Raw genomic sequence first — 11,339 nt, 5'->3', positions numbered from 1 at the left:
AATCAAAAGACAACTCTAACAAGAAAGTATCAATAAAACTAAGTTGTAATCACGAAGGCCTGCATCTTTTTCTTTGTTTTTATTCAAGAATATAATTAACACTTTTGTTTGTGTGTTGGTTCTTCTCCATATATACTTGTGCCACCTGGAGACATATCAGACCTCACTAAACCTAAATTAAACAAAATTTTCAAGAAAAGAATCTTATACAAGCAGGCTGCTTTTCATAAGAACCCTAGCTACTCACATAGGCCACCTAATCTTTCTCATTGATTAATCAACCCAAGACAAAACATGACATAATTCACTAGACAAGTAGCTTTCAGTTAAGGTTGTTGGATTAGTAAGCCAACTGATGAGCTAGTCCAGCTGAAAGATGCCCTCAAAAGGTGGAATATTTATTTATTTTTTCTATAAATATGATAAAATTTAGGCGTTAAGCTACTAAATTAAAGCATCTTATTTTGAAAATTTTCTAGTGTTGATTAAGAGTACACTCATCACTAGTACTAATAATATGTACTGTTAGATATATTATGCACGATTATACTTGACCAACATCATAATTTTTTAAAAAAATTCATTCTACCCAATCTGCTCTAAAAAATGGAAATTAATAGTTTTATCAACTTTACATGATTCAAAATAAATAATTATTTTGTATAATTCAAAAACACACTGAGTAAAAATTCGAATTAAACCAAAATTGTGACTCTACAGACAAAAAATCACAAAGAGATCACATAATATAGTTTCCATTCATGCCTTTACTTTTACAAAAGAAATGGAAAGCGTTGACAACATATATAATAATATATTTGAAGAAAAATAGGAGTCTCTAACAACTTGTAACGTTCCGAAAGATCACAAGCAATATGACAAAGAAAATAAGTAAATTATAATCCTTGTTCTGTCACAATCAAAATGTAAAAGAACAAGACCGACAGGACAAAACTGCGACAAGAATTGCCTCCCTGACAACCCTTAGCCTCAACAAAAATACAAGGCAAAATAAATAAATCTCACAAGACCACAATTGTTCCTCAAGGGCTTGACTCTTAAATATACACATTCAACCAAAAATAGGTATACATCTTTTGCTCGCATTTTTTTTTCAAGCTTAAAACGGACGCCAGGCTGATGGTGGAAGACCTCGTGTGCAAACGAATGGCATTTATGAGAAAGAATATTTGTTTCGAATATTTGAGTGATTGACCTCAAGCTACCGGGGGCACAGCAGGTTGGTTCATCACTGTGGAGAAGAGCCGGTCTTCGTTCCCACTTCCAATAACAAACTTATGATGATAGAATGGATTGCAGTGCCATCTGTTGCTGGGGCTGCAAGGACGACCATGTTGATGCCAGGGTTGCCGGTGGTAGTGTCTGTTGAAGCTGCCTCAACAGATTAACCATTCGACCGGTTGTTTGCTCTGTTGCAAGATCCTTACCGGCACATAAAACCTACAGAAGCAGCAATTTTCCAACAATAAATGTAAGGCTGATGATGATTCAAAATTATGGGTTGGAACTAAATTCTCTACATCTTCAGAATAACTAAATGTGCTAGTAACCGGGAAGAGAACAAACCTCAGCAAAAACTGAAACAATCTTAGGAAGGTACTGATTGTTGGGCCCCAACAGCTCTCTATCAGACCTGCAAGAGAGATTTTGTTTAGAAGAGAAGGCACTAGTAACATTTGCGTTACAATTTATTACTACAATGAACCTAGTAGAAACTACAGGCCAAAAGCTTCAGGTTAACACTATAGACAACACCATTTGATGGACTAAATCTTCACTTACAATCAAACCAATTTAAGACATTTCATTTGACATAGAGGCATGCTCTTTCCTGCATTCCATTGGACGGCTAATCTCCTAATATAGTTTAGGACTTTTTTTTGGATACAGATTTATGACTAATGCTCACCAAGACCTATGAAGTTCACAACTATAACTGACAGGCAATTGGAATACAAATTCTGTTTTAAAATAAAATTAAATTTACGGAACTGAAAGACAACTTATATAAACTAGAATAGTAGTCACTTAATGTAACATGAAACACTAGGTATGTGTTGAGTCGAGGACATTCCAGATACAATCTGGAGACTAATATATTACCTTTCAACCATTGAACACAGCTGGTCATGTACAACTTTTGCTTCAATCAAGTCACCTTTTATAGGTAAGCAATGCAACCAAGCTGGAACAACCTGGAAAAACAGAGAGCAAAAAGATAACAATAAATATAAGGTAATATATCATCACAATGATAACAGTAAAGCTAAACTGTCCCATCTCCCTCACTTTGACACTAGAACATATACACCTGGATGTCTTCCACAGCAGTCACATATTATAATGTTATTCTAAAATTTTAAAGTATCTAAAGAGTTTTGCATAAGAGCATATAGAGAAATATGAGCTGTGAAGCCCTGTCGTGAAAGTTCAGTCAAATTCAAAAGCAGGTTGTTATAGCATGTATTGTGCTTAATAACAATTCAACAATTTCAGTACATTAACTTCAGAAGACCTAAATCAATTCCTGAAAGTGCAGCCAATAACCATATCTATGATTCATTGAAATTAAGACAAAATGATTTACCTGAGCTGAGTCAATACTTTCACGATGGAATTGGCATATCTTCCCCAGTGCAGAGACCGCATTGTCGTATGCCATTACATTCTCAGGTTGAAGAGCGTTTGGATGTTTTATCACAACATTAAGCCTTGACAGAGCTTCTGCATTAGCACACAACACAAACCCAATGTTAAGAAAGCAAATGTCAATTTTTCCCACCCCCAAACAGATATAAGAAACACAACACAAGGTAAATAGATTCCCATCACCATGTGTGAGAATATCTTTATATTGTACCTCCAACAAGAGGTTTGAAAACTGAACCACCAAATTCCGCACACACACCAAGCCCATAAACCGCAGCCTGAAAATAGCATTTTTTTTTGTTAACAACCAACTATGATATAGAATCTCATTAAAAAATTTGAGAGAATTGCCTTCTGCGAACCTGTCTGACATCTGGACTCTGATCATTGCAAGCTTCCAAAAGAAAAGGAAGATATGTATCATAATATCTGGATCACACACAAACAAGCTGTTACATTTGGGTAACTGTCATTAGATCAAGCAAAATTACACAAATATGCATAGAATATATACTTCAAAGCTGCTTCACGACACTGCTCTGCAACATCATCAAATATGCAAATTGCTATGCGTCTCTCTTCAGCAGTTTTATCTTTGCCCTACATTATTAGCAAGCAAACAAATAAGCAGATAGAGAAAATTGACCCATTACCTTTGAGATCTGATTGCATCTTATATGACAGAGACAATAATTCTAATGTACAATAAAAAGTTAGCATGCATTATTTTTGGGTCAACTTACCCACATAGGCATTAGATAAGATGACAGTTCATCAAAGAATGGCAAGAAAGCAGCCTTGAATGTCTTGATCAATGTACCCATGATTTCACCAACCTAGTGCCAAAATATGTATTAAACTTAAGAAAAGTAAACACTAGAGCTTTCAGCAAGTATCGATAATAATGTGCCACTATACGTTAAACCACATTAAACGTACTTGGTCAAAAACTTCTTCTTCTTGCTCATTTTCCTCTTTAAGCAATTCACTCTCCTCTGCATCAAAATCTTCAGCTTTCTCTCTCTCTGCCCGCTCTCTTTTTCTACTTGAACTGGCAGTTATAACCTGCTTAATTTCATCCACGATGCTTCGGACCTGAGCTTCATCCAGGAGAGGTCCAGAGATCTGGAAATACACAACCAAAAGAGGATTACTGAAATGAAGTCATCAAAGCCAATAAATGCAGACGAATGCCAGACCTACAACAATTGACGTCTACCTACAAGGAAAAAACAGGAACACTAGCATCAATAGCTTAAATGAAGGGTCTTCTTCCCTTTTTTCACAAGAACAATGGTTGGGGAAGAAGAAATTACAAGAATCCACTTCGTCCAAATAAAACCCCACAAAAAGCAAAACAATAATCTAACTAGAGCATACTTTTAGGCTAAGCTAAACTCTAATTTCTTTAGAGAATACAAGCAATGTAAACATAGGCTTGCAAGAATAATCCTCTATTTGCGAACTACTTTTAAATATCAGAAACTAAAGACTGGAGTGCTAGCATACGTAGCATTTTTTTAAAAGCAAAATATACTATTCTAAGGAGCAAAAGAAGGCACGGACATACACCTATTAGCATGTTCATAAAGCACAAGTTTAAAAAGCTTCAAGTTTTAACACATAACACACAAAATCTAGTTTGGATGTGTAACGGTGTCATTTACTGGCAATCAAACTCAGCAGGGGCATTTAATTATAACATTAGACAAAATTTATATACTAGAACCAATATCATATTATGGTAAGCCTTTTTTTAAAAGAAGTAACCAGATTATCCCTGTGATGTAGACCAACCTGCAGGCATTCATTCAACGAGTCCAACATGTTTGCACATATTTCTGTATCAGGTTCCTGGGAGCAATTGCAAATAAAATATCAGTATCTAAGGCTTAAGCAATTCTAAACTTATAGGCAACTACAGTAGAACATCACCTTATGCAAAGCTTCAACAAGAGCTGGTACTACATAGTCTGACAACTGCTTGACATAAGCCTCATTACGGCCTTGAGCAAGCCCTTTCTCAACTGCTAACTTCGCAGAATGTAACAACTGTGGCATGGCTATAAACAGACAGCAATTCAATGATGGTATCAAATGGGTGCGTTAGAGAGGAAAGAGAAGGTGCGGAGTAATATTTTTCAAATAGATTACAGATCCCACCTGAAACGGCAGCTTTCCTAACTTCCTCGTGGAAGTAGAATTTCAGAAGTGGAACTAAAGTTGGAGCAACCTGTTCCATGTTTCAGAAATTATTATTAAACTACAAAAACATACAAATCAGAAATTGGCAATTGATGGATTAATACTGACCTGATCAATCCATGGGTAAAAGCCTTCCTTCAACTCATCAGCATAACAACACAGCATATTACAGGCTGTAGCTTTTTCCTCAAGAACACTTGTTTTTATCCCTATTCTCTTATCCCCAAGAGTGATTGTCTCCATGCTGTAGCATTTAACAATCTTAGTACAATCACAAGAACTTCCACTACGTTATATAAAAGTTTATTACAGAATGAGATCAAGAACATTAACAAATGTTCAGATTCAAATGGATGTATATAAGTATTATAAGATAAGAGTTCAATAACTTCAAAAGAACCAAACAATGTACTATTCCAGACAACATATGAGACAGCGTCTACTGGAAATGAAAATGGTTTGACATTTAAAGCAAGATACGGTGCCATAAATACACAACCAGAATCAGCATTGAAAGTCATTAAAGTTTAGCTTGACTTTTGATATATTCAGACCAAACCTCATGGGTTCAACACAAAGATCAATTTCACACATTGCTCCAGTACATATCAACTTAAGTTCTAAGGATAGTAGAAATACTTAATTAACAGAACAATGATCAAGACTAGAAGCAGACCTGTCATCATCTGAGTCATCAATCTCATTGTCTGAATCAGCTGAGGTTATAGTCACATCAGGTTTAAGCTGAGCAGACTGAAGCAAAGGAGGCATGACTACACTCATATAGGGAAGGAAATCTTGTCCCAGGCACTTGCAGAGCCTCGCCCATGCCTAATAAAGGTTAAGACAATTAATAGCCATTGCAAATTGAAAAAATATACAATAAAGTTAGAACTCCTACAAAACAACAGAAAATTCCTAGTAAAGGTATAAAAGAGTACTTGGAGCATGTAGCTAGTAGTAGGGTCGTCGCTATCCAATTGTGATCCTTGTAATGACATAAGCACTTCCATGACCTTAATAAAGACAGACAGAAAAACAAAGATGGTTAGTACATTTTGTCAAATGTCATTCTGGCACCAACACAAAGTCAAGATAAAAGGGATGTCCACTTCTGCTGAACAGGAAGTGAGAAGTCAATGGAGGAAAATAGAATGTGCAAGTAGTCCATAGGGATGCATACTAATCTACTGAGTGCAGATAAAGCCTTTCAAATAGAAATGATGCATTAACATGCATGCATGATTGAAATAAATTAATAAACAAATTCCAGAGTACAGTGTCGTACAGAATACAGGGAATATAGTGATTAGTGAATCCACACAATACCTGCTTAGCATCATCCCTGAATTTCTCTTTTCCAACAGCCATCCCAACCAAGCTGATGCATTCCATGGCTTTGGCCCGAAGCATGCGATTGGCTTTGTCAGTTGCATTAACAAGGATGGTTTTCAAGTAGGGCATTACAGCATCATAATATTTTTGGAATTGCTCCTGTTGGAACGTTGTTTATTAACATTATTATCCAAACCAAAATTCTGAACAATAATAATCAAGAATAAATATATAATCCAACATTGTGATACCTGGGATGAATCAGCAACAGAAGCCAATGCAGTTAACGCTCCTTCTTGCACCATTTGTTTGCCATTCTATATTGTCAGGAAGTAATCAGTTTATTTTCTCTATCATTAATAACAAGCTAAATGGATCAATTTTCTAGTTTAATACCTGCAGAAGTACAAGCAGTTTGCTGACAATTCCATCCAAGTAAGGTGTCAAAATTTCAGGAGTGCAGTTCTCGCTGAAGTTAAGGACAGCTGATGCAGCATGTGCCTGTGCAGTAAGAGTGAACAAATGACCAGGTAAATTAAAAGCAAATGAAAAATTTTCAGGTCCTGTGGGTTTAAGTCAACTCTACACCACTTTTAGATGAAAGCAAACTACTTTTCGGGCAGTAGAATGTAGTATCAGAAAGGCAAAACAACAAAAGACGAAAAAAAAAAAAAAAAAAAAAAAAAAAAAGGTAAATAAAGTCTGCAGCATCATAAGCAATGAAATGTTAACAGGTAACAATTTGGGGGAAAGGAAACCACAAATGTTAGCAATGTCCTTTAAGTCTCAGTAAAAAGGAAACAACTAACCACAGCTTATTCATTGCAACTAGACAATACAATGTGTGTGTCTTATCCTGGCCTTGGGAATCCTCCATTTGGTTATTGTCTGTAAATGGGCTTATTGGGTGGACAAGTTTTAGCAATACAAAATAACAACAAAGAATGGAGCTTGGTTCCTATATACCTCCTAGAGGTGATTTGGAAAGACAGGAGAGAAATCAATGTTCATACAAAGGGGTGCGGAAGCCTATTTCAGAGAGTTACAAATCTACACCTCATACCATTTACCTTCGGTTACAAGGGGGGTTCCCTAATTATGCTCCCTCATTGGTTGACAGGTGGTACCCCACTACCCCTTTCTACCTTTAAATGAGAATCTTATTCCAGGAAAAAAAGAGGAAAGGGAGGGGGAGTCTGCAACAATATGCATCATATTACATTATAGTAGCTGAGTAGCTCCACAGAAATAGCTATTATGGCAAATCAGCAACCAGCCAGCAAGAAACATAGATTGAAGAAAATGGATTGATAACTCAACCACCAAAAAAATAAAAGTAGAAATAGCATGAATAGATGCAAAAATGTGGCTACCAAGTGTCTTCTCAAAATCTACCTAAAACCCTAAACTCAATATCCGATTAGACCCTGGAAGGATCAAGGATCACAATGAACACTAAAATACTCTAAATATAAGCACAAATACACCCTTAGCACAAAAGCCATCTAACAGTAAAACAGTAATATTAATATAAAGAAGTAACAAACAGTAAAAACTGACAATAAATTAATTAAATCATTAAAATGAAGACCCTAAACTTTGCACTGCAACATAAGAAAAAGTAAGATATTTTATGTTCCAATGTCATCCATCTATGATGCTTGTGTGATAAGGATTTGAAATGATAATAACAAAAGGTACAAGTGAATGAAGTGATTGACTGCACGCATTGATGCTTTAAAAAAATTTGACTTTACTAAATGGGCAAAAAATAGAAGGTTTTGATTGGGCATAGATAGAGACATAGAGTGAGTAATCTTTAGACAACCACATACTTATTATAGGCCAAGGTTAGCAAGGACAAACCTGTACTCGTGGATTCTGAAAGTCATCCATAGCTGCAGCTAGTGCTGGCAACACTCGGCTATGGTACTGAACTTGCAAATCTGGACCCAAGTCGGTAGACAACTGACCAATTGCATTGATAGCAGCCCATCTAACTCGTGGGTGAGGATCTTGAAATGAACTCAGAACCATGGTCACTATTTGCTCCAAATTCTTAATCATCACCTGTAGCAGCAAAGCAGAGGTGGTGGTGTTCAGTTTAATTATCTAGAAGCAAACCAAATACCAAAAAAAAAAAAAAACATAGAAAATTCCATCCAAGTTGGAAGTTTTTGAATAATCACATAGTCCTCTATGAATAATGCAAGCAATTAAACAGGTACACTCATGACATGAACATATTAGTTTTACAAAAAAAAAAAAAAAAAAAAAAAAAAAAAAGGACCAATAATCTATTCATGGATAGACCAATGGCCAACTGGTTCTAATCAAAACATTGCAGTTTGATACTTAGCTCAAATCAAATTCAAATTTAAGGGCAATAAAGAATACATTGATTACTGTTCTAATTAAAAAATAACAATTTGATGCCCAACAGAAATAAAGAACAAGTTTCTTCAATAAGTAAATACAATTTGCTAGAAGATATATATGCAATTACATTAAGAACAAGAATAACAGATCATGAGTAGTGTATATTAGTATACTGTGGAGGCATTGATGGAAGAAATTGCATGTTAATAAACCTAATTGACAATTCATCAGTTCAATAAAAACTATTAGCATATGATATTACCTTTGAGCAGCCTTCAGCAATCTGGGCAAGTGCAATGAGGGCTGAATGGTGCTTCTGCCACTCTGGGGCAGCCAAGTAGGCAGGGAGTTGCTCTGAGGCCACAGGAACAATGGTATTCCCGCCTAGTGCTATGGACAAACGGTCTAGACACTCCTGCCCAACACTGTAATTACTGGTTTCACCAGCATCCTCATCTTCAGCCTCTGCGGAATGCCAGGCAGGCTCATCATCAATATCAAGCAGCATCTTCAATAAAATTGCAAACAGTCTGCTAATGAACTGAGGCAACTTCCTCATCATCCCAGGGGCCCTCTCCCTTGCTTCTGCCAAAGTAATTACGAACTCAATAGCCAGATGCCGAGTCCCTTCCTCCAAAGTATCAGCCTCAGCTATCTGGAGCATTGCACCCACAACATCCACCAGCTGCCTCCTCAAGAACCTTGGTTCAGTCCCTGCCAATTCAATCAGCAGTTCTAAAGCTTCCTGTGCAGTGGCCTCCTGGCTGCTATTCAGCGCCTCAGTCAATGTCCTCATCATGGATGGCAACAGATCCTGAAACCGGTCCCTTTCAGTGGAGCTCGTTAAACACTGAATGAAATTGATGACAGCACTCAAAGCTGCAATCCTAACATCCGAACTGGGGGAATTATTCAGTGTCTGCAAAAACACCGAGTGCAAATCCTTGATGTATGGGACCAGGGTCTCGCCTATGTACTGTGCCAATTGAGCAAAAATCAGGAACGCGGACTCCTGTAGCTTTGGAGAATCGGAGGTAACGCATTGGAACATAAAGGGTAGAATTTCAGGCCACTGGTTCTCAGGGAGAATCGACGAGGCAAGCTCCGATATGGTATCGCAGAGCTTCTTAATTATGGTTTTAACCTCCTCCTTCTGGATGCAGGTTAGAAGCATGGATTTGATGCCGGACTGAGTCGACGAGGAGAGGCGGGGCCAGATGTAGGAATCGTCCCTGGTGAGGAGCTTCCGGAGGAGTATAGCCGCCATAGCGCGGGCTTCAACGTGGACGCACGAGCTGAGAACATGGGCGAGCTTAAGCACAAGCGAGTTCGGATCGTTCTGCTTGATGAGGTTGAAGATAGACTCAGCCTGGGATCTCTGCTCGTTGGCGGAGGACATGAGGTGAGAGATTAGGGTTTCGAACGGCCCCGGGTCCGGCCCCATGATTGCGGCGAGTTGAGCTTGCTGGAACTGAGCCGACCCGGCATCCATGGCGACAGAAGAACTAGAACTAGGGTTTCACGGAGAAGAAGAAGATGACTAGACAGAGAGAGAGGGGGATGGTGATGGCGTCGGCTTCCGGTTTTTCTCTCTCACACACACAATCACCGTATTGTGTGTGTTTCGCTATGAATTTATAGCGGTTTGCACGCAGGCGGGAGGGCGGGCGCACACTCTATAAAAGTGGGAACACAAATCGCAGGGTTTTGCAATTTTTTTGGGGGTACTATTTATCAATTTCTCAGTTTCTTTTTTTTTTAGGAAATCACATATACTTCATTACTATCTATATTTTTTTTTTTTTATGCTTTACGGCAGATTAATTCTAATTCTCATAATTTCGTACTCTATAGTCACTAAATATGGTAAATCGTGAGTCGGACAAATAACTTTTCAAGTAACTTTTCAATCAGTTCAATGCATTATTGTACACACAAAGAGCCTAACTCCTCACAATGTATTCCAACTTAAAGAGTCCAACCCCAATGCTGTTATTTAGAGAACAATCATCATCACTATCACTATTAGATAAAGGTTACAATCACTATCTGATAGTATTTACTGACGCACTAGATAAACATTATCCCTATATAATAGCTCGCAAATTACACATTAAAGATAAATAGAACTTCAAATACTCCCAAATACTCTGTCGGGTCGGGGTATGAGGGCCCTTATGGTTGGGGTCCAGCCTTTTGGAAGGACTTTAAATACTCTATTTGGTGTGAGTTGTTTCAATTATTATGAGCATGTCATAATGTATCATATAAATACTCTTTGTTGTTGTTTATCGGCTTAAATCACAATACGATATTTATTTAGTGTGCACACCATTAAGTTATGATTTGTAAATTTTCGTCGTCCCTCAAAAATTACTTAATATTTATTTATACACAATTCAATACAATTAAGTATACATTTTTTGCACCAACTACAATTAAGAAAAGTTAATTACACACATTTTAACTTAACTAGGCTAAACACCATGTATTCGAATTAGATGTATGCTACGAATAACAGTCACGGCTTAATGATATACACTAAATAAACATATTTCACGTGTAATAGTTTATAAATAACAAGTGAGAGGTAAATTGCAATAGTCATGTTATGTAGGGTCGACCCGGGGCATATGCGGCAACGACATCACATGTCCTCTAATTTTTGAGGGCCTAATTTTTGTATATTTTATATATAAAGTCACTATTTTTATTATTGATAATCATATTTTTAGAATTTATATATTGGC

General features: G+C 37.1%; 1 protein-coding gene across 1 annotated transcript; it reads right to left on the bottom strand.

Moving 5' to 3' along the window:
• Window positions 1-794: 794 nt before the first annotated feature.
• On the bottom strand, window positions 795-10,272 carry LOC109152330 (importin-5-like). Its single transcript, XM_019299957.1, has 20 exons — window positions 8,852-10,272; window positions 8,077-8,280; window positions 6,607-6,711; window positions 6,462-6,527; window positions 6,205-6,369; window positions 5,817-5,891; window positions 5,552-5,706; window positions 4,984-5,119; window positions 4,834-4,903; window positions 4,606-4,733; window positions 4,468-4,524; window positions 3,610-3,795; window positions 3,414-3,506; window positions 3,185-3,270; window positions 3,033-3,099; window positions 2,882-2,948; window positions 2,609-2,745; window positions 2,125-2,216; window positions 1,588-1,654; window positions 795-1,461 (listed from the first exon to the last, which is right to left on the bottom strand). Exons 1-20 carry the CDS (start codon window positions 10,079-10,081, stop codon window positions 1,297-1,299), a joined length of 3,351 nt encoding a protein of 1,116 aa, XP_019155502.1. The 5' UTR covers window positions 10,082-10,272; the 3' UTR covers window positions 795-1,296.
• Between the last annotated feature and the right edge of the window lie 1,067 nt (window positions 10,273-11,339).

Source organism: Ipomoea nil, unplaced genomic scaffold (genome assembly GCF_001879475.1).
Source record: "Ipomoea nil cultivar Tokyo-kokei standard unplaced genomic scaffold, Asagao_1.1 scaffold2403, whole genome shotgun sequence".
Classification (NCBI taxonomy): Eukaryota; Viridiplantae; Streptophyta; class Magnoliopsida; order Solanales; family Convolvulaceae; genus Ipomoea; species Ipomoea nil.
The sequence above is the reverse complement of the archived record's forward strand: the minus strand, read 5'-3'. Positions and strand labels throughout refer to the sequence as shown.